Source organism: Gadus morhua, chromosome 23 (genome assembly GCF_902167405.1).
Source record: "Gadus morhua chromosome 23, gadMor3.0, whole genome shotgun sequence".
NCBI classification, from domain to species: domain Eukaryota; kingdom Metazoa; phylum Chordata; class Actinopteri; order Gadiformes; family Gadidae; genus Gadus; species Gadus morhua.
Window position 1 is genome coordinate 18,363,329 of NC_044070.1, and position 24,637 is coordinate 18,387,965.

General features: G+C 48.6%; 1 protein-coding gene across 2 annotated transcripts in view; it reads right to left on the bottom strand.

Moving 5' to 3' along the window:
- The window catches only part of kcnh2b (potassium voltage-gated channel, subfamily H (eag-related), member 2b), a 135,657-nt gene extending 111,236 nt beyond the window's left edge, over positions 1–24,421 (bottom strand). For both annotated transcript variants that reach the window (XM_030349316.1, XM_030349314.1), the window contains exons 1-2: positions 23,881–24,421; positions 8,843–9,073 (exon numbers count right to left, since the gene is read on the bottom strand). In XM_030349316.1, the coding sequence (XP_030205176.1) occupies positions 8,843–9,073; positions 23,881–23,956 (307 nt within the window). In that variant the 5' untranslated portion in view covers positions 23,957–24,421. The remainder of the gene's footprint in view (positions 1–8,842; positions 9,074–23,880) is intronic.
- Between the last annotated feature and the right edge of the window lie 216 nt (positions 24,422–24,637).

Sequence of the window (24,637 nt, forward strand, 5' to 3'; positions counted from 1 at the left end):
CACACACACACACACACACACACACACACACACACACACACACACACACACACACACACACACACACACACACACACACACACACACACACACACACACACGTATGTATTTGATATCCATCTCTCTCTCTCTCTCTCTTACACTAATGAGTGGAAGCCAGTGAGCTCATCAACAGAGGAACCTTCTTTTTAATATGCAAAGGCTTCTCAAGCTTCAAGGTCTGTGCTTTTGGCCGACCCACCACGGCCTGGACAAATCAGCAACCTAGAAGGTACCACGTGATCTACGTGATAGACGGGGAAAGACAGATGGTTCATCCGATCACCTGCCAAGTATTTTTGGAAGGTGCGTGCCCTCTTCCAAAACACTTTCCAAGAGCGACTTCACAGATGGTTCCGTGAAACCATCTGCCGTGACAGGTTACCGAGCTCCTGCTGTCAGACAAAACCAAAACCCGCTTACAAAGTGCAAAATCAACATTAATATGTCGCTAAACTTTATTTACATTAGTATCGTTGTTAGCATAGCAGATAATTGGTGAGCTCACAGCGTTTGATGCACAGTGAATATCATCGAAATGGGAATGATGTGGTGCATCGATTCTTGATCCTATGTAAAAGCTACTCACCGTACATTGAGATACTATCAATACATTGATATTCAGCAACCTGACCTGCAGGGCTTTAGAGTCCCCCTAAAATCATACCACATCACAGACACAAAAAGACAGCATCAAACACTAATCTGAACACTTCGTTCTCACCCTTTCTCTGGTGTCTGTGATTTTTAATGAGGTGCCAGATATCCATGGCAACAAGCTGATCTCACAGGCATGTGTTACAGTGAGGAAGAGGGACAGAGTGAGACGGGACTCGGGAGGAGGAAGGTGATAGAGTGAGGGAGGTGAGTTATTGACTCACTCCTGACCTTTACCTGATGGGTTCTGCTTGTACAGAGTTTATATTCCACTTAATCTTTGACCTTCTTAACTGTTAGTTTTTCTCCAGTACATTTCTTATCGGCCTTGCCATGTAAATGCGTATTTTCCATGACAATAAGCTATTTTGATCTGAACAAGAGGGCGAGTGAGAGAGCGAGAGCAAGAGTGAGCAAGAGAGTGAGAGAGCGAGGGCTAGTGTCCCTTCGCTAGATTGCAAGGTGCCATCGGTGAGAGGGAACTTTCCAGGACTCTTTGTGTGAAAGACGTTTTGGAACAAACCGATGAGGTGAGCAGGATTTTCTGGGCGAGCGTTAAAAGGGACACAATAGAAGGCTACAGCTTAACCTAATTGGGTCCAGGATGAAGCCAGCCCGGCCGGCGGCCTTTGTACCGAACACATTCGAAGGCTTCAGCTGTGGATTTCATACGGCGCTAAGATTTAGAATCATTCTCATCAAATGTTAATAATTCTAGCAATAGGACCACGGCGCTTCTCAAATAATCCGTCCTGCCTTATTAGTAATTTAGCGGCTCGTCTGCTAAAGTTGGACTTTGGTAATTTAAAAAACAATAGCTCACAATGTGATCCATATTTCCCGCACTCCATAGGGCTTGGCAGCTGGATGCAGAGGAATCGATTGGATGTACGTTCTGTTTGGACGGGAGGTCTGAATGGTAAACACTGGCCAAGGAGAAGGAGACTCACACTGAACACGATGTCCTGACTCCCTCGTTCACTGTTCTAGGGTCTGCACCAGGTTCATGAGGTCATCAACAGGGTCGTAGGATACCAGGCATTGGTTGGCTTATAACAAAAAGCTGTAGTCTATACCTAGAAATAGTCCACTCCCACACACAGGCATAGTCTACACCCACAGCCAGACGTAGTCTACACCTACACCTACACCAAGCCCAAGACATAGTCTATACCTACACCAAGACCAAGCTGTAGTCTACAACCACACCTAGACGTAGTCTCGACCCTCACCTAGACATAGTCCTGACCCACACCTAGACGTAGACCACACCCACTCTATACAATGCATTGTACCACTTCAGTGTGCAGTAAAGTGTTTACAAGCTTTGTCGTCTTTGCGTTTCTTTACCCCCGGAGACACACGAACCTAAACTATTGTGCTCAACTTGTCACAGAGGCAGGCTCTCATTTGCATTATTCTCATCAGGGGAGAGAGATATTTGCATGCCAGTCGTTTCAGGAAAGCAGTAAGGGGAACTATTGTCTTTCTCCAGCCAGGAACGTGGATAATGGATTGGCTTGGAGGTAAAAACACAACAAACCCATAATGACTGCACTTATGCTCTGCGTAGATAGCTTCGTATAGCAATCCTTAGTCAAACACATCCACAGTCACACATGATCTCTCTAGCATTCATTGTGTAATAAAAACCTACGCCTCTGAAAATAAATCAAATACCTACCCAGAAATGTATCCCCATTTAGTTTTTACCTTAAGGCTAGGAAGACATGACAAGGAAAACATTAGAATAAGCCTTGACTCTGCAGGATGCTCTGTTGTGTGTGAACTCTGGTACTAGAGCTACAGCCCATGCAGGACCTCTCAGTGCGGGATAGAGTGTGTGTCAGTGGGTCCCAAGAACGCATAGAGCGCTAGCGACACGAGAGAACGACCGACCACCATGTTCAACTGCCGTGGGGACTCTGTGCTCCAGCGCAGAAATGTTTTTAAAAGCAGAAGCGTTCCAGTGTCAAACAAAACTAACAGCAAGAAGTGGCGTGTTTATAGTTTGAACAGAACTCTTAAATCATATCTCCCCGCAATCATCATAACATCCTCACATTTGGCCGAGCAAGCCGCCTTATCACAGGGAGAACGTCTGATTTCTTAATAGAATGAGGACTAGAATTACAATCGAATCATTCTGCAGATGATTTCATCTACAGAGGTTTTAGAGAAACGATTAATTTATAGCAGGAAGTGGACAGAACAACAATAAAATGCAAGTACAAAGGCTTCAATTTGTACTATTTCATCATATATCCTGCTTCAAACCTTTGCCAGAGAAGTATCAACATAATACAAAATGCATTTATGTTGGAAGATGTTGGAAAAGTGGCTACAAAACGACGTTGTGATCCACAAGGGGAGAAATTGATTTTGTTCCCCTTTTCGTCATTCTAAGCTGTTGAATTAGTTTTTCTACAGGGCCTTGCGTAGAATGACAAGTTGTGTTTACGAACAAACAAAGCAGCAGCCATGACTAAAGTCTAAAGAAGTACATTCACACAACGACTCTTTGTTCAGGCGAAGAGAAAAAACACACAGGTTGCACACACACATTAATATACAGTACACAAAAATCAATCTGCAGACCCACACACAACACACACACACAGACAAGCACACTTAAAGCCGCTTAACTCAACAGATTGTGCCGCGCGTCAGTGAGAGTAAATTTTCACTTACAGACACACACTTCAGAACTCATCTGCAAAACGCTCCAACCCCCAGTGTGTGTGTGTGTGTGTGTGTGTGTGTGTGTGTGTGTGTGTGTGTGTGTGTGTGTGTGTGTGTGTGTGTGTGTGTGTGTGTGTGTGTGTGTGTGATGCATAACATGAGAGGAGCAGAACAAAAAAAAATTCAAGCCACGATTCCCATGATGCTTCATAATGTGTCCACTCTCATATTTCTCCCTCCCTCCCTCCCTCCATCCCTCACACCCCCCCCCCTCTCTTTTACAGTAGACTGGATGAACATTTTCTGACCATCAAGGACAAAACACAAAGAATAAATTGACGGTATTTACTGTTATGTGTGGGCTGTCGCCTGCAGCATTACCTGTGTGTGTGTGTGTGTGTGTGTGTGTGTGTGTGTGTGTGTGTGTGTGTGTGTGTGTGTGTGTGTGTGTGTGTGTGTGTGTGTGTGTGTGTGTGTGTGTGTGTGTGTGTGTGTGTGTGTGTGTGTGTGTGTCTCTCCTGTGAGGCAGTGGGTGTTTAAGTGCTCACACATAGCAACCGCTGCTGGGCAATCAGTACACCCCCCCACCCCTCGTACACACACACACACACACACACACACACACACACACACACACACACACACACACACACACACACACACACACACACACACACACACACACACACACACACACACACACACACACACACGCACCTCCTCCTCCTCCTTCGTCACAGGGAAGACCAACAGAATCTACGCACTATGCAGACGCTACAGGCCACCCTGGAGCTCTCAGTGATTGGCTGACCAGCAGGGCTGGAAATAGATGACCAAATTATCTCTACACAAAGTACTGTATGAATGAATCCATTTAGTAACGGACAAAGTCACAAAGCTCAGATAATTCAGAGGTCAAATTCAACCACTTGGATGACCGTAATCTCCTAATCTTTAATCAGAGCAGGTAATTAGCGTCTCGAGATGGAATAAGAAATAACCATTCTGTCCATCCTAAATGAGCATGCCTGTTTTCAATGATGAATATCTTCTCTAAATAAGTTGCATGATGATAACATTGACTCTCTGAATCGTCTTAGAACAATTCCATGCTATTAAAAGTATATTAAAGTAAAGATTTTCAGTGTTGTGTTGTTTTCTGGCTCTGCTAACTCAACTCAAATCAATAATTAGTATGAAGCACACAAACAACACGAATATGGCAACATTTTCCCTAGTGTGAGCTCTGATACATACGTTTGCGTACAGTAGTACATAGAATTCACTTTAAATCATTAAAGTATCATTATCATACTGCGATAGATGGATACTAACAACGACTGTAGAACATGAACGTATCCGAAGCTTGGTCAAATTCTGCAATGCCAAAGAAAATGATGGTCTTTCCTTCTCCTTCTGAGAAGGTAAACAGGGAGGGAGGAGGAGGAGGAAGAGGAGGAGGAGGAGAAGGTAGAGGAAGAGTAGGGGTAGTGTTTCTATTCGATGCATTATGGATGAGGAGTCTCCAGGATATTCGCTAGCCCACTGGGGTTACCTTAGACTGTGTGTGTGTGTGTGTGTGTGTGTGTGTGTGTGTGTGTGTGTGTGTGTGTGTGTGTGTGTGTGTGTGTGTGTGTGTGTGTGTGTGTGTGTGTGTGTGTGTGTGTGTGTGTGTGTGTGTGTGTGTGTGTGACTGTCTGTGTCTGTTTGTGGGTGCTATAGAACAACTAGATGTGTCATGGAAAGTTGTCAGGGTCATGCTGGGAGACATTCAGCCGTTCACACCCTCACTGCCTCACACACAAACACACACAAACCACCATGTAACCCAGTCTTCTAACAAGCTACTATTATACTCCAGTTGGCTTTATCGTACCAATATTAGAGCTGTTCAGTCCTAAAAAGCTAAATGTTGAGAGTGCATGTGTTTGCCTCCTCATCCTCACGTTCAGCCCCTGATGAAGGGGTGAGGTTGCAGGACGAGCAGCCTGCTGGCCCCATGGCAACCAGAGCCGCTCTCTATGGGCTCCATGACAACCTCACAAACATTGCGTCAGACATGGGGGGCATTGTGAGGCAGTGTGTGAGTTTACATGGTTGTGTGTGTGTGTGTGTGTGTGTGTGTGTGTGTGTGTGTGTGTGTGTGTGTGTGTGTGTGTGTGTGTGTGTGTGTGTGTGTGTGTGTGTGTGTGTCTTTCGCTCTGTGTGTTTGTGTGTGTGTGTGTGTGTGTGTGTGACTGTGTGTGTGTGTGTGTGTGTGTGTGTGTGAGATTCTCTCGATGTGTGTGTGTGTGTGTGTGTGTGTGTGTGTGTGTGTGTGTCTATGTGTGTGTGTGTGTGTCTCTGTGTCTCTATGTGTATGTGTGTCTCTATGTGTGTGTGTGTGTGTGTGTGTGTCTCCGTGTGTGTTTGTCTCTGTGCATGTCTCTGTGCGCGTGTGTGTGTGTGTGTGTGTGTGTGTGTGTGTGTGTGTGTGTGTGTGTGTGTGTGTGTGTGTGTGTGTGTGTGTGTGTGTGTGTGTGTGTGTGTGTGTGTGTGTGTGTGTGTGTGTGTCTGTTTGTGTGTGACCCTGTGTGATTGTGAGTGTGTGTGCGTGTGTGTGGATTGAGATTGTCAGCTGTGGCTCAGCTTCATTGCTACAATAAAGAACAGCTTTGAACACCGTAAACAAACCTAATCATCCTCACACCTCAACCCACTGATCACAGGTCAGCTGTCCTGACGTCTCAAATCTCTCTAGTATAAACCACACACCATAACAGGGCACACACATCTAACCTCATGCATGGAACTAATTCATTCATACCTCTCTTTAAGACAATAAATGTTGGTTTTATTTGCAGCATGTGTGATTGTGTGCATTGTGACGTTAAGCTGAGACGTACAGACTTAATGTTGGTCAAACAGTCTGTACTTCTCAGCTTAACGTCACGATACAGGATGAATAGCCAGTTGTTTAAATCAAATTATTTCTCAAATCTTCCTCAAAGTCTGGAGAGCGACGCTGGCAGAGTTTGAAGTCAGTAAGCGGTCCAGAGATCTGGGCTTCCACCCTGTTGATGAACCGTCTTCTCTCAGAGGGGTTCTGTAAATCACGGGGGTCGTGAACGTCAGAGGACGTGAGTGCCTCAGTCTTATTTGTTGTAAAAGGCTCAGCTCAGCCCGGTGACCTTTTCGTCAGTTCCAGTAAGAAGGAGAGCTCCCTCTATAAACGTGACAGCTGTGTATCACCGCCATGGAAACTCTCTGCTGGCACGCTGGACTTCCTCAGACCGTCCGGAGAAAGCGGAGGAAGCCAACCTTTTACGAGACACTTTGTTATAGCAATGGCAGATTACGGAAGGTTGTGTTATCAGCAAAGAGCAAACAGCTAGCATCTGCTCTATCTGTATGTCTCTCTACCTCTCTCGCTCCCCCAGTTAACAAGAGAAAAGAGCGCCAGAACACAAAAGCAGCAGTGTGTTCTTTGGGCTTTCCCCTTCCTGCCTTCCGTGTGTTTGGTCCATAGGGTTTATACCCTGCAGACACACACACACACACACACACACACACACACACACACACACACACACACACACACACACACACACACACACACACACACACACACACACACACACACACACACCCCTGGTCTGTGTCTCAGGTCATGGTGGACCTCTCAGACCTGGTCTGTGCGTCTCCTGTAGCTGCTCAGGGAGACCAGCTATCATCATGATGACTGCAGCCAACTCTCCATCGCCATGGAGGAATCCCATCACCGTGACGACCAGCCTCCTATTACCAGAGTAGCCTCCTATTAATCCGCACCCTGTGTTTATGTGTGCGCGTGTTCATGTGTGCGTGTGTGTGTGTGTTTATTTACGTGCCTGTGCGTGCATCCCTGTGTGTTCATGTGTGCGAGTGCGTGCTTTTGTGTGCTTGTGTGCGTGCGTGCGTGTGTGTGTTTATGAGTGTGTCTGTGTGCGGTTTTGTGTTCATGTGTATGGTTGTGTGTGTGTGTGTGTGTGTGTGTGTGCGTGTGTTTGTGTGCATGTGTGTGTGCGTGCGTGCCTGTGTGTGTGTTTACATTTGCTACCTGGCTGGCCCTCTCTGAGGGGTTCCCTCCTGTTGTTGTCTGCTGGTGTTGGAGAAACATCCCAGTTAGCTGCGGTCACACGGGACAGTGTTGCTTGTCGTCAAACTGGTCGCATTATTTTATGTGACCATATATAATTATTAAGATTATATTCACTGTCCTCGAAGGTTTCAGGACATATTTCAGGAATAATTGAATCCCTCAATTGTAGGAGATAACTATAACTATCTTTAAATCCATTCTAACTATAGATTAGATTAAATAAGATAAACTATTTTAATCAAATACAGGAAATTACGATGAGAGAAAATAGGCTAATCGATCAATCTGAAATGGGGGATTTGGGTAAATTCTGATATAATAAAAAGAGTCAAATGAAGACAGAGCCATACGACACAACCCAACAAGACGTCATCACTTGAACCACGTGATCACATGAGCCACACCATCACATGAACCACGCCACCACATCATCACATGAACAGCGTCATCACATGAACCACACACGCCTCCCTATACAAACGTGAGATGTTGAGATATGAAAGGTTCTGTTGAGGCTGCTGGGGGTTTATTGATAGAACCACTCACTTCTACCAGCTCGACAATACAATACAATACTGCGCACACACACACACACAATACAGCAAACACAGACACACACACCGCAGGCAAATGTAGAAGCACCATGTGTTGACTAAACACTGCAGCTGCACGTCTCCCATACAAAAACAACAGAACCACAGAGAAGCTGGTCTTAAAGAGCCAGGCGGGTGTTCAGACCAGCAGTTGGTCTTAAAGGGCCAGGCGCGTGCTTGGACCAGCAGCTGGTCTTAAAGGGCCAGGCGCGTGCTAGGACCAGAAGCTGGTCTTAAAGGCCTAGGCGCGTGCTAGGACCAGAAGCTGGTCTCAAAGGCCCAGGTGAGTGCTAGGACCAGAAGCTGGTCTCAAAGGCCCAGGTGAGTGCTAGGACCAGAAGCTGGTCTCAAAGGCCCAGGTGCGTGCTAGGACCAGAAGCTGGTCTCAAAGGCCCAGGCGAGTGCTAGGACCAGAAGCTGGTCTCAAAGGCCCAGGTGAGTGCTAGGACCAGAAGCTGGTCTCAAAGGCCCAGGTGCGTGCTAGGACCAGAAAATGGTCTCAAAGGGCCAGACAGCCTTCTTGGGGTTCACTGCCAGGAGCACCCGTCTGACATCGTGCTCCCTTACAGAGCAAGCATCCCCCTTACACCACAGACTGGGGCGCACACTCACAAACGCTGTGCACACACACACACACACACACACACACACACACACACACACACACACACACACACACACACACACACACACACACACACACACACACACACACACACACACACACACACACACGGGCTCTCCTCCTTACCGTCCTTCTGGTACAGGCTGATCTCCACCTTGCGCTCCTCCGCCCCCAGCAGGGCCTGGGCCATCTGGGCGATGGCCATGCGCTTGGTGCTGGGTCCGTACAGGAAGTTGCAGGTGCAGGGCTTCTGCATGATCTCGGCGCGCGTGTAGCCCACCATGCGGCAGAAGCCGTCGTTGCAGAAGATGATGGCGCAGTTCTCCACCCGCGCGTTGGCGATGATGAACTTACGACCTGCGGACGCAGAGGGAGAGAGTCAGGAGTCAGGTCCCGGTCGCTGAGAGGAGAAAGACAGGAGTCAGGTCCCGGTCGCTGAGAGGAGAATGCAGACACTTTGTGAAGGTACCTCGGTAGTGTGTCCTTTAGCTGAACATCTTAGTCACGTAAATGTAACTTTAGGGCAGTTAGCAGACGCTTTTATCCAAAGCGACTAACAACGTAACAAAGTACATTTGTCTGAAGAAAGATAACAACAATATAGCGCTGTTTGTACAGTAAGGAGGTTCATACTTATAGAACCGAGTACGAAGCACTAACAACCCCTCCCACTCCCCCTAAACCCCTCCCACTCCCCCTAAACCCCTCCCACTCCCCCTAAACCCCTCCCACTAATCCACCAAGAATTCTGAATTTTACTTTTCTGTATTTGAATTCGGAAAGTCTAAAGCGCACAACTGGGAGGGGCTCAAACTAAAAGTCACGACTTTAATTGGATATTCCCAGTTTCCGAAGTGGTTGTGTGAATACAGAGTGGCTATTTAGTACAATGGATAGTGTGTGGAGGTTAAAACGTGGATACTACCCTAAGAAATACTAGTAGCTCCTTTTTCTACAAGTAGCTCTCTCTCACTCTCTCTCTCTCTCTCTCTCTCTCTCTCTCTGGTCAGCTGCTGGCTTCTGTTTAACGTCAAAAGATGATTGTAATGCACAAACACACACACACACACACACACACACACACACGCAAAATACACAAAACGTAACCCCCCCCCCCGATCGCTTCACTTGTCACCATATGTAAGCACTACGTTCGTTTCTATGGCTGCCTTATTGTGTGTGTGTTTGTGTGTGCACATGTGCCCATTTGAAATGGTAAACATATAATGCTTTGTCCATATATTGTTAGACACACACGTGTAAATAATTTAGTGGATGTGAATTGTTTGCACAGTGTGTGTGTGTGTGCGTGTGCGTGCGTGCGTGCGTGTGCGCGCGTGCGTGCGTGCGTGCGTGCGGGTCGCTTCTGCACAAGTGGATGTGCAGATGGACGGCAGAGATGGAGGGTGGATATGAATAGGGAGCTGGATGAGATCATCCTAGAGGGAGCAGAGCAACGAGGCCTTATGCAGCATGTAGGCTCGGTCAGCCTTGGCCTGATTGGCAGAAACATGGTGCAAAAATAACGCTACAATCTGCCGGCCTGGATGCAAAGGCGCTGAGAATTGTGTGCGATAACAAATGGACATGGCCACTGTAATAGCCCAGTAGCCTTGGGAGGCCAAACTGATTTTCAAGTTTGCTTTTCGCAGTGAAGGTCCGTCTGGCCTGGCTGGGCAGCAGCCATTGATTTGCCCATATGTCTGTGGCCTTACGTACGGTCCAGACAATCAGGTTCAATGTCTAAAAGGTAGTCGTACTCGTGCTTTGTTCAGTCTGGGCCGAATTTGGTTGAAAGTTGGTTCTCCTCCAAAGAAAGTTAATCGTTTAAACATTTTTATCCAGGCTACTTCATTTCGGTTCGATTCTCCGCTTCCCTCAGACGGAGCCATTGTCATGTTCACCTAAAACGGAACCCCCCTCTCTACCATCTCTACATCTTCTGCGGGAGCAGCAGCGTCGGGAACCAACGTTGCGTTTAAGCTTCGATCGGTCAGTAGGAGGACATGGCTTCATTATCTGATCTACATTTACATTTAGGGCATTTAGCAGACGCTTTTATCCAAAGCCACTTCCAATAAGTACATTTGTCAGCAAAAAGAGAAACAACAATATATCAGTCAGGCCAGTAAGGACGTTCATAGAACCAAGTGCCAAGCACTAACAAACCCTAGATTAACCCATTGCCGGTGTATAAGAAAGATAGCTATGATAAGAATAGGCTCTCAACTCATGCAAGCTTTCCACCAAGAGCTAATGGCGCTACTTAGGAGACACTCCAAGATAGAGGCTGATGTAGAGGGTGATGTGGCAGGGAGACTCCAAGCAATACAATAAATAAATAGCTGACGTCTTTCTACATGTAATGAATACATCTAGTATACTTTATCTAGTGAATCCTGCGGTGGAAAGGAAGGCGAGATGAATCACGATGGATGGCGCGAGCAGCAAGATGATGGACGACTACACAGAGAAAGTTCTCAGTATGTTCAGTAAAGGGCAGAAGATGGCAGCTGTTTATTTAGTAAACCATTTAGCACTCCGAACAGCCAACTTCTAAATGGGGATTAGGTTAAACAGGACGGTGAGTCCTTCGGGCACAGCATTAATCTTCTGTGAAATAATAGGAAAAAATAATAGACTTACGTGTGTGTTTCGTGTGTTTCGTGTGTGTGTGTTTCGTGTGTTTCGTGTGTGTTTCGTGTGTGTGTGTGTGTGTGTGTTTCGTGTGTGTGTGTGTGTGTGTGTGTGTGTGTGTGTGTGTGTGTGTGTGTGTGTGTGTGTGTGTGTGTGTGTGTGTGCGCGCGCGTGCGCGCGTGCGCGCGTGCGCGTGTGTGTGTTTTCTCCAGATGGTAATTTCCGTTACATTGCAGTCAGGCACCCTAACAACTGGTCCAGTGTCTCCACACCTGAGCCCCGGTTGTATTAGGGACGTTTATCGCAGCCTGTCATATTATTCTGCGACACGGAAGCGTGTGTCGGACACGGGCACAGATCTCAGGGGGGCGGAGGGGATGAGACCCCACTTCTGAAAACATGACGTTTTTCATGTTTTTCAGAAACCACCCAACATGTATATATTTTCAATAAATGATGTAATTGAGAATAGATTTATTAGAAGCTGACTCGTTATTTATCTGTTGAAATAATGAGACCCAGTGTTTCAGTAATATGGTTTTGTTTATGCCCCCCCGTCCTGCCCAGTGGTCCGACCCACTAATGGCCGTGTGTCTGGTACAGCCGGCCATCTGATATATTGATATTTATGTCGCTCCATGAAAAACTCGTTAGAAGGTCAATTTTTGTGGCCCCTTCCGTTGTAATGAGATCTGCGCCCTAATAATAAAAGCACTATTCCACGAGCCAGCACTGTTGTGTATTCTGCTTCATATTACTCTGCCAGGCCACTTCAATTGTTACGATAAAGCATCTTGTGTCAGATCCGGTCTTTGACTCTCGGGGTGTCATTACAGAGAGGAACCGGTCGGTGAGACCTCCAGCAGCATCAGCAGGCCCCCGGTGCGGTCAGAGATCAGGGCCGGACACAGCCGACCATCACCTCAGCTCCAGCAGAGGGCCGAGAACGACAGCATCGTGTTCTTACTGTCCTATCCCTTCTTTGGCCGCAGTGAACACAGAGCCGGCAGGCGCTGGGAAACTTCACTTTTTCCATAGCAGGTGGGAAGCCAAGCTAATGGTCCTGTCCGGGCAACGGGGTCCTGAGACTGGGAGCGGACTGCAACGTCCTACGCAGACGTGCTGAGTAGGGATCAGCCGATATGGATTTTTTTAGGGTTAATACCAATAACCTATTTTTTTTTATCATCAATCTTAGCCGATGACGATACACCGATACCGATTTTCTTGAGCCGAAATTTGGAGCGGATACTGCTTTTGCTCCCTCAATTTACATCATAAAAAATGAAAAAATTATGATAACAAATGCTATAGGTCTCCATTTAAAAAAGGAACATTTTTTGAGCTGTCTGTAAATCATGCTGCGGAAAAGAAATATATGAAAAAAAAAAGCAATTGTCGGCCGTCTGATATAACGGTCGATCACGAGTGCTGAACGTAGAGACCCCCGGCGTACTAAAACTGACAGAAGCACAGCTCGGACCTCGTCTGCCTCCCTTTCATTATCTCTTAAAGGATTCTCTTTTTGGTTGTTTCCATTTCCATGTTAGGATGTGCTGACGTCGAGCCGTGGTGATAAATATCCTCCCCAAGGTCTGTTTGTGCGCTGGGTGGCAGAACACCTCCTCCTCCACCCCTGGCCAGGAGGCTCGGCTCCGCGCGGGTAATTGCTTCTTGTTTACATCATCGGACCCCAGACCTTGGGAGCCGAAGAGCGGAGAGCCAAGAACTCTGTGAACCAAGACCCCCCTTCCCCCTCCTTTATCATATCTGCTGCTCCTCCTCTCTCCTCCTCCTCCTCCTCCTCCTCCTATATCATCTCTACTGCTCCTCCTCTCTCCTCCTCCTCCTCCTCCTATATCATCTCTACTGCTCCTCCTCTCTCCTCCTCCTCCTCCTCCTCCTATATCATCTCAACTGCTCCTCCTCTCTCCTCCTCCTCCTATATCATCTGTACTGCTCCTCCTCTCTCCTCCTCCTCCTCCTATATCATCTCTACTGCTCCTCCTCTCTCCTCCTCCTCCTCCTCCTACATCATCTCTACTGCTCCTCCTCTCTCCTCCTCCTCCTCCTATATCATCTCTACTGCTCCTTCTCTCTCCTCCTCCTCCTCCTATAGCATCTCTACTGCTCCTTCTCTCTCCTCCTCCTCCTCCTCCTCCTCCTATATCATCTCTACTGCTCCTTCTCTCTCCTCCTCCTCCTATATCATCACTGCTCCTCCTCTCTCCTCCTCCTCCTCCTCCTATATCATCTCTACTGCTCCTTCTCTCTCCTCCTCCTCCTCCTCCTCCTATATCATCTCTACTGTTCCTTCTCTCTCCTCCTCCTCCTATATCATCACTGCTCCTCCTCTCTCCTCCTCCTCCTCCTCCTCCTGTCTTCAACACTCTCCCTCCTCTTCTCTGTGCTCTGCTATCTATCCTGACCTTGTGTGTTGTGTTTGTTTGGTGGGGTTTGGTTTGGGGAGGCTGAAGGTTTGACAGGCCTTATCGCACTGGCTTCTAAATTCTGAAAACACAAACGTCTGTCTGCTGGTGGGCTCCGGTACCCCCAGTGAGATCCTTCCGTACATCGGGCTCGTCATTCCAACAGGGGTTCAGATCTCACTATGGGTTCAAATCCCACGTTTGGACGCTGGTTAAACCTTGATTTGAGTCTTATTGAAAGTTTGGATTTCAATTAAATGCATTGGCAGAAAGTGGGAATAACACTCAGAGAGCTTTACAGTAAATACCAACTCTGGTGTTGGAATAAAAGAAAAGCTTTGGACTGACATCTGCTGGTACTTTCTTATGGGGAACCATATGGCCTGGTGCCACCTCCTGGCTCCTACCACTCATCACCCACGGCTGGACGATGAGGCCATAGTTTGAGTCTATAACCTGTATCCTAGAGCTGAAGAAGAAGTCAAACAGCATTGGGTCCCTTACAAACTTTCAAACCAGATCAATTGGACGGGCTTGAGTTGGTTCCCAGTCAGTCCTACCCAGACATTTCCCCTACTGTTGGTTTTACTGGTAAACAAACTCAGAGGATAAGCCTAGGTCTTCATAGGAGAGGTGTTCTGAGACCCTTCAGAAAAAGGAAAAAAAACAGTCTCTACTTTGGGATGGAATCACTCAAATGATAAATACAATATTCCTTCAGTGGGGGAGAAGGCCATGGCTGAGATGATTTACGGCTGTTGCAGTTTCATCTTTTGTTGTTTGTTGGACCATAACTTAATTTGCTGGGTTATTTCACTCTTACTTAAAGGATGACATTTTCCCGCTATGCTAGCTTTGCGCAAAAATATTAAAGTTAAAGGGTGTTTGAATATAAATGATCGTATTTGTATTATATTGAATTTCAACAATGCTGAACTACAAAAACGAAGAAAAGATTCAGCATTAACCACACAGTCAGATATGGAGCTTTTTCCAGGCTTCATTTAACAGCGTTAAATGTAGTTCCAGGATAGTGTCACTGCTCTTTTCAGTGGTAAAACCATGTCCTAAACTGAGGAAGGCCTCTAGTTAAACCAGGTATCCTAGCGCGAGGATATGTTTGACACTGAGGTGGTAGTTAAACCAGTTGATGGCTCATCTTCTTAGAGTGAATGGTTGCTGTGCTGTGAAAACAGGTAGGTGTGTCAGTGGTGTTTGTGGCGTGGTGAAGGGAAACAGATGGGAGGGCGTCATAAACACAGATACACAGACACAGAGAGAGAGAGTCGGAGAGAGAGACGGAGAGAGATAGAGACAGAGACAGAGACGGAGAGAGACAGAGACAGAGATTGAGAGAGACGGGGGGAGAGAGAGACGGAGAGAGAGAGAGAGGTGGAGTAAAGACATAACACTTCATGACGTTGTGTAAAAATCACAAAGGCTACAGCGCGTTCCTGGTGAGCTGATAAAAGCCTTTCAGCAGAGAGAGGCACCGCAACATGTTTTCGTACCGTTGCGGTGACGGGACCAGGCCGGAGCCGTATTGACTTTAACCACTGAACACATGTTCCCCCATACAGCTACACAGAACACCCTAGACCCAGCCCCAGAGAAACCCTTGGGGTGGGACCCTGAAGCCCCCCCCCCCCCCCCCAACTGGTTGTCCTGATATGACCGGGACCAAAGGGTCAACCTCCTCTCCATCAAATCCAGGAGGCGTGGTCAGGAAACAAGGACACATGTTGGCTCCTTTCCGCAGCGTGTGCGCGTGTGTCAGTGAATGTGTGAATGAGTGAGTGACTGAGTGAGTGAGTGAGAGATACATAGAGGGAGAGAGATACAATATAATATGGTATAGTGGTACTTAACTTCCTTTTTCTATCACATTTAAAGACATCAGTTTGTGTTTGTTCATTCAATTAATGAATAATTAATGGTTAGATGCAGCCCTACACTATTTGCATATTACATTGCATAACCATATATACAAGATAACCACACAGAATAATAATTCTGTATGATTCCCTATTTTTTTTTCTAACATAATCACCAGGAGGAGAGGAGAGAGGAGAGGAGAGGAGAGGAGAGCATAGAGGAAAGAGCAGAGAAGGATGAAGAGGAGAGGACATGTGGGAGAGAAGAGGAGAGGAGAAGAGAGGAGAGAAGGATGGAGAAGAGAGAGAAGAATCCTGGGAAAGAGGAGCCATCTGTAGACAAAGGCTGTTCTAGGAAAACGAGATATTATATTCATGCCGCCATAAACACACACACACACACACACTAAGATTGATGGATGTGCAGACAAAGACACAATTATATGCATGTACAAGGAGCGCACACACACACACACACAGACAGACTAAATTATTCACTGAGAGCAGACCTTGAGGGCTACGCAGCCTGCCAGTTCGCCTGTGTGTGTGTGTGGGTTGGGAATCTCCTGGAGAACATTGCGTAGGCGGAGGGAAGCCCATGAGTCAACACTGGCTGTAGCCTGTTAGCTAAGAGACAGAGAGACATAAACACAGAGAAGAGAGAGAGAGAGAGAGAGAGAGAGAGAGAGAGAGAGAGAGAGAGAGAGAGAGAGAGAGAGAGAGAGAGAGAGAGAGAGAGAGAGAGAGAGAGAGAGAGAGAGAGAGAGAGAGAGAGAGAGAGAGAGAGAGAGAGAGAGAGAGAGAGAGAGGGGTGATAGGGAGAGACAGAGAGGGGTGAGACAGGGAGATAGGGAGAGACGGAGAGGGAGAAAGAGAGAGACGGGTAGAGGAAAGGGGGAGAAAGCGAGACAGAGAGAGCACGAGAGGATCTCTTGCTCTTTTGCAAACCAACAGGAGATGGAAATGAGGTTAGAACAAAACAGAAAGCAGAGCCGGACCTCTGTAAAACAGCCCTGTGGTTCAGTGGTAGATTTGCATAAGTGAGGACAATAATACGTCCGAAAGAAGCCGAGATTTATAGATCCGCGAGCGCGGGGCGCGCGTGTTGCAAAGCAGCTCTAACCGAGCGATCGCCATGGAAACCGGCCAACCGGGACACAGAGGGGCAGCGTCACACAACATGGATGGAGTTTGGCCGATTCAACACGGCCCTGAACAGGTACACTGTAGAGATGGCGATAACACAGTAGAGATAACACAATAGATAAAACACAACCATCTTTAGTATCCATCCAATGTTCACAATGAGGACCTCTGATTATTCTTGGTAATAAAACGTAGAAAAAAATGCACGATTAATTGTTATTTGAATCCATAATAACCACCATAAAATCCCCCCCCCAAGCACAGAGAGTAGAATAATGTGCTAGTAATCAATCAGAGATTGATTGTGTTAACAACTTAATATCAAGCTGTCTGGTAGGTTCAGTGACACCTCTGAAGAATCTGTGATCCTGGTTTCAGATCAGTGACCTCGGTTTGGTGTATGTTTTACTTCAGAGTCAACATCGCTCGCATCGCAGCTGAAATGTTCTTAGGATGACAGGAAGCTGACATGCATTCCGAGGGCGTTGACACAGGCCAGCTGGCTCGCACTGTTGTTCTTGTTTGCACATCGAGTCAAATCAAATTCAAATCATCTCCTCCGTTCTGTGCTAATGATCGGTTCTAGCCTGATATATTTCTTTAAAGATGCGAGATCTGTTCTGAATACGACTTTAGGAGTGGAATGCGCATGCCAGACTGCAGATTTGAAGAAGCAGTCTGGTCTCAAAATGCCAAACGGGGTATCATCTGCTGCCACTCGGATCGCCAGTCTGCCATCAGCGTCTGGGAGAAAAAACTTTCTGCTTTGCTGAGCGTCGCAGAACTGTGGCAGTGTCGTCCAGAAATAACATTGCTGCTACGGCGACGCCAGCGACACCAGCCTTTCACTCCCGTCCTGCTCCTCGCTACCTGGGGAGGCCAGCAGGCTGTGATGTCATCAGCGTGGGACGGCCAGGGGGATGGTGGGAGAAGACTAAGACGACCTGATGTCGTCGACAGCTGAAAACATTCAAGCTCTTCCCTTCTGGGCGCCAAGTGTTTGTTCAGAACGGTTTTTAACTTCTACAGTGATGGAGACTAATGAAACGCTTCACAGCTGAGTGCAAGTTGGTCCTGCTCTTGACCAATCATTATTAAAGTCGTGTGTTTTTATAGAATTGAAATCGTCCGATTTATTTAGGAGTTATTCAGTTGTTTACCCACAGAAGTGGTCTTGTAGCTAATCGTAAGCCCATCATGGTAGGGAGTAGCATCGTGTAGCTTATTATTAGCCCCATCATGCAACCCAAACTTCCAAAAACTTTAAAGGCAACATATTAACCACCAGGTGTGAGTATGATTAGCCGTTACAAAAATCGGCCTCTTCTGACATCTGATGTGTGTGTGTGTCCACCTAGATGTATGACGGATGGATGAGCAACGTTTTGAACAGTCCACTGGGTAGGCTGGTAGACTGATCTATCCAGCACACATCTAGGTGGACACGCCCACTTGTGATGTCAGAAGAGTCAAACGGCTTATAACTGCTAATCACACTCACACCTGATGGTATAATATGTCACCTTTAACTGCATCGTCTCGTCTCAGATTCAATCACCCATCAATCAAAGCTGGTAATTGGCAACTCTTCAAACATGGCTCAGTCTGAACCTCCCATAATCACTGGCCCCTCTTAACGGGCTCCCGGCTATGGGGTGTCGGAGGGCCCCCCCTGCCCCCAGGGGCCCTGCTCCTTCATAACGAGGTTATAACGATTTATGCAAATAAGACCTAATCCCCCTCTGGCTGCATGAGGGGGGGGGGGGGGGGGGACCTTGAGCGGGACCTCCTGGGCTCTGCCCCCGTCCCTGCTCCAGAAGGGGGGAGGGGGGGGGGGGGGATAATAGACAATAATTAGAAAGTGTTTATACTTGAAAGGAGCAGGAAGTGATGATTAAGAGGACAGAAGGACCAGACTTTGAATCGTACTCTTCCACCCTGTTGGTTTCTCCTCCCAGGCCCGGGAGCACAGCTCCACCGCCGGGCGGGTGACTACCATGTGTCAGAGTGTCACTTCCAGAGCCGGTCTGATGTCACTGCCGCCCTCTGTGATGCACGCACTCGGCTGAATCACAGAAAGCAAGTAGAGAGGAGACACGTCCTGCCACGGCGTCCTATGGGAGGAGACCTTCAGTGCGAGGGTTCTCATTGGTCCTAAAAACAAATGGGCTCCTTGCAGTGGGCCCTGAGCCCGCGTGTGATTGGCTGCTCACAGTGTCAACAGAAAGGCAGTCTGCCCCCCGTTGGCGCGTGCGTCGCAGACGTAATTAACCGGCGCTCACAGTAACGCAGAACAGTCTTCACATAGATCTTCACTCCATCGCCATGGAGATTGATCGGCCCATGGCGCCGTCCTATTGGCCGCTCAGCTCGTTAGCTGAAGTCCAGTGGACGTCCGGCAGGAGAGCAGCACCAGGTAACGGGAGGAGGCCGGCCATTACCATGGAGGCAGCCTCAGGTCCCCCCCCCCCCCCCCCCCCCCCCGATGACAGACCATCACGAGTTTGTTGTGATGGGGGCACCATCCTGAAGATGACCCCCTCAAAGGACAGACCAGCCCACTGCAGCTCAAACTAATTAGTGTTTTCATGGCTGATTCATTTATGGATTATTTGTCCGATAATTTACTTGCCCGAGCAGCTTGCTTTGTCTGAACCAATGAAATACGATGAAGTCATTTCATAATCTGATCAAGGGAAAGGCAGCCAAGAGTGCGTAACCACACACACACACACACACACACACACACACACACACACACACACACACACACACACACACACACACACACACACACACACACACACACACACACACACACACACACACACACGTTTTGGACTATGATACACTGTTAACCTCCTCTAGTATCCCTTACAGAGTCCAGTGGGCAGGCCGTCTCCTACAGGAGGTAGGAGGACATCCATCATGCACACCGGACACATGCGCACCCAGCCTGGCGGGCTGCTCTCTGTGGCTGTGAGCCCCTCCCAGCAGGTGGTGGGCAGCACAGCTGGAGGGGGGGGGGGGGGGGCACCAGCGAGACAAGCGCTGCTGTCGGACCAGACGACAAAGTACAGGCTGCTCACGTTGGAGCCAGTTTACAGTCCAAAGGGCTGATGGAACCTTCTCTTTGCCTCTCTGTCTGTCTGTCTGTCTGCCTGTCTGCCTGCTGTTCTGCCTGTCTGCCTCTCCATCCATGTGCATATACTTCAATTCGTATTACTGTGTGCACCGGTGTGTATAACGGATATGACGAAGAAAACCAGGTATTGATTTGCAAACAAAGAAACGTAGTCCAGAGGTCCGCCCCTCAACCCGGATGCTGACCTCAGACCCCTAGCCCTCAGACCCCACCCCTCAGACCCTAGCTCTCAGACCCTAGCCCCAACCCGGACCCCAGCCCTCAGACCCCAGCCCCCAGATCCTCCTCTGAAGACCCGTTTGTGGTAGAGGGTGTCAATGATCACATGACTGATGGTAGGATTTGCGCTCATCCCTTTGTTTAAACCTCCCATAATGCACTGGTTGTTGGTGAGGATCCATGGGGCATTGACTCTGAGCAGAGACCGCTGAGAGGAGGCATTCGGTCTTTAGTCCGCTTAGCCGTCACCACGTGTGTGTGTGTGTGTGTGTGTGTGTGTGTGTGTGTGTGTGTGTGTGTGTGTGTGTGTGTGTGTGTGTGTGTGTGTGTGTGTGTGTGTGTGTGTGTGTGTGTGTGTGTGTGTGTGTGTGTGTGTGCCTGTTCGTGTGTTCGTGTGTTCGTGTGCGTGTGTGTTCCAGCGATGTGGGTTGGATGGTTGTTGGAGGGGGTTGTTGGGGGGGTTGTTGCCGCGGTGACGGAGTGTTTGTGTCTAGATTGTAGAGTCGGTGGTTCCCCGGAGGACGCTGCGGCTGGGAGGATTCTAATTGGCCGAAGCTCTGGAGCAGGCAACCCTGAGGACGGCTAGTAAACAAAGGGTGAGGTCGTGACCTCACACCTGGGGTCACTGGGTCAAGGGAAAGGTTATGAACTCGCATCTGGGGTCACTTGGTCGAGGGAAAGGTTATGACCTTGCATCCCGGCTGGGGTCACTGGGCCAAGAGGAAGGTTATGACCTCAGATCTGGGGTCACTGGGCAAAGAGGAAGGTTACGACCTCACATCTGGGGTGACTGGAGGTCACGATGACCTCACATCTGGGGTGACTGGAGGTCACTGATGAACTCAAATCTGAAGTCACTGATGCCCTCACATCTGGGGTTCCCTGGCCAAGGGAGAGGTTGTGAAGACCTCCCATTTGGGGTGACTGGCTGCTGTACAGAGGAGCTGTGGAAGGATGGAGAGTTTGGCTGGGGGGGGGGGGTGGGGGGGCACATGTCTTCAGAACCCTCCAGGACTCTGAAAACGTGTTGATCCCGAGGTCCAACTCAACGCCTTCCTGTGTGAACCAGCCTTTGTCGCACCTCAAAGTGATTCAGGAGTTCACAAGTCATTCCTTTGTGTCAGCACTAACATGTTTCTATTAATAAATAACCTATTCTACTTCGTTTTAATTACCCTGGTCGGGGGGTACACTTCTATTACGACGAGCTGATCGGTCACAACATACAGAGCGCAGGGACCTTTCCTTACGCTCCTTTGAAGCTTCATCCACGCTTGTTTATGAATTAATGAAACCCACTCTCACTTTCATTCTGGCTCTGATCTCCATGGGAGCCCTAAGAAGCAGTGGTCCTCCACATCGGAGTGGAGGGCAGCCTTCGTGTATCATGGGCAGCTCTGTCCATCGGACCTGCCTTTCAGCGGGCCGCTGGCTGGGGGAAACGTACGGAGCGAACGCCCTGCTCGCTGGACGTCTGGTTCAGAGACGCTTTGATCCGAGCAGCACAGCGGGCTTCAACAGAATGACTCACAGAACAGATTCAAAACACCTTCAAACAGTCACAAAACGAAGGGCCGGAGAAATAACCGGGAGAGGGAGATTACAGGGGAAGCATCCATCACGACAAATCCTTCTAGATTGGACCGGCGCTCTCTGCTGGAGTACTGGATGAAGAGAAGAAGCTGACCGCAACGCTTTTACTTTGAAAATAATCACTCAATAAATATGTGGAGTTCATCATCACAAAGAACCTCATTATTTAACATGCATTAATATGTTTATGCTCTAGTCACCTTGGAGATTCCACAGCTAACCCTAATAATCTAATTACCTTCGGCCTGTTGCTCTAATTATTAGTCCGATCACCAAGCCTCTGTTGAGCGATACCGTGTCCTGCATTAGCTAATGCATAAGGCGTACGTTACTCTGAGCCGCGGGCCGGAGGGAGAGGCGGGTAAACAGCGACCTGCGGTGTATAACATGAGAGGTGGGCTCACGTTACAGACAGAACTCACCGAGGCCTGAAAGGATACACTGAGTGGAGGCTGCTGGGAGGGGGGGCTCTATTCTGCTTCTGTTTACATGTTTTGTGTAGGCAGGTGCGTCCTGCCATGCACAGTAGTGCACGTTAAACGATGCACTGCAATATGTGAGGACGACAGTAGATAGAAGTGAGAGATGAATGAACAACATGACTAACCTTGCGATTGTCAGTGCTTGGCACTTGGTCCTATGAACATATGAACATTACTGAACCGACAATGATATATTGTTGTTTCTCTTTCTTCTGACAAATGTACTTGATTATAAGTTGCTTTGGATAAAAGCTAAATGTAAATCACTGATTGTGCTTCTAAAAAAAGTCAAATATTGTGTGCAGCACTAGATCAATGTGTGCTACAGAAGGTACAGTTATAGGCGGAGAGTTGTGCGATGATGCTGTGCATATACGTTTCCCAGCTGTTACAGGACGAATGCCTTTCTATGCAGCGGTAACATCTTAACCACGGTTTGGTGTGCAAATCGCCCTTTTTTCTGAACAATTGTTCAGAGACTTGAAGCAACAGATTGTTCTGTGAGATACTGCAGCCCCGTATGAGGTTCAGAGGCAAAAGAGGGGCAGCCTTCATGTAAAATACAAACGCAGGGCGCACAAACTTGAGAAGAACATGGGTTACTGAAAATGCTGTCAAATTGCTTTGGGCAAGATTTGACGACGTAAATATGTCCCCATGATCGGAAAAATTCAAACCCTGGTTAACACACGCACACCCCAAACAGTGGTCTATCTCTTTATCGTCCCGGGGTCATTACCCCCCCCCCCCCCCCCGGTCTCTGCCCCGGTCCACCAGAGGCTCATTAAGTCCAGGCACACCGGGGGGCAACAGGCGAGGGGAAAGTGGGAGAGATTGGCATCAGGGACGTGCCTAACGTTTACTGAACCCCTGTGGAGGTGTTGGTTAAGGCGGTCTGACTGTAGGCTGGAGGGAGGGTCTCTGTAGAGGCTACAGAGTAGAGGCTACAGGGAGGCTCTCTATAGAGGCTGAAGGGAGGGTCTTTGTAGATTCTCTTGGTTATGAGTGAAGGTAAGACAATAATTCACCTACAAAAGCACGGGGTGAGCCTGCTTCAGCCACTGGCGGGAAGACCGGCCTGCAACTAATACAAATAGGAACGGCTCTGTTTGCTCTGAAGAGACCAGTAGACCAGTAGACCTGATACGAAGCCTTAGGAGACAGACCAGTAGACCAGTAGACCTGATACGAAGCCTTAGGAGACAGACCAGTAGACCAGTAGACCTGATACGAAGCCTTAGGAGACCGACCAGTAGACCTGATACGAAGCCTTAGGAGACAGACCAGTAGACCAGTAGACCTGATACGAAGCCTTAGGAGACAGACCAGTAGACCTGATACGAAGCCTAGGAGACAGACCAGTAGACCTGATACGAAGCCTTAGGAGACAGACCAGTAGACCAGCAGACTGAAACGAAGCCTTAAAGGAGACAGACCAGGAGATATGAAGCCTCACGCAGACTGTAAACACCAGACACCTTCAGCTATAATTCACTGTGATATCATTAGGCGATGGGGTGACAAATCCATCACCTTCATAAGTGGATCTGATTAAGAAAAAGAAAAAAAGGGCATCCATGAGCCACATCTGATTGGCCATCGAGGGAACCAATCAATCAGTGATAATCAAAGGACTTACTTTGACTGTCGAACTTTCTGATGATGGTGTCCAGGAACGTGTTCTGGGGGGCAACGTGGCCCCTACGGACCGGCATGGTGGACCCTGTAAGACCGCAGGGATCCTCTCAGATCCTCTCAGACTTCAGACTCTAAGACTCCCGATGATGTGCAGAGCGCGCCCTCACGGAGTCGCGGACCCTCCGGTCCACCGGCCGCCGCTTCGTCCTCGGCAGAACTTTGTCCAACTTTCCACTGCAGATCGCCGGTGAGGAATGACCGGGAAGAGTGACGGGAGAGTTGGGCTGCACGAGCGGTTTCCAGTTTCAGGAGCGGGGGAGGCTCGCGCGTGTGTCGGTGTCCCCGGGGCGTTGCGCGGGACCGGGCTCTCAGGGCGCGCGGGGTCGGCCCGCAGGCGACATGTCACTCGGAGCCCGCTCCGGAGGGGCAGGGGGGGTCGACCGGCTCATGGTAGAGCCCAGCTCGGTGCGTCTCTCGCTTTAACAGTCCCTCGCTTTAACAGTCCCTCGTTCCGACGCCACTTCCCGCGAGACCCGTCCGCCTCCGCGCGGTGAACCTAATGAAGAAGAGCGAGAGCAGGGAGCTCACAGCGGCGCGTGTGATGTCTCCTCCTCCTCCTCCCGCCGGCCGCACCTCTTTTAACCCCTTCATCGACCCACTCAGCGCTCAGCACCTGATGTCGGTGAACGAATGTAGCCTACCCGGACTCGTCAGGTGAAGGGTCCTCAAGAGGAGGATGACGTGATCATTGTCGGAGT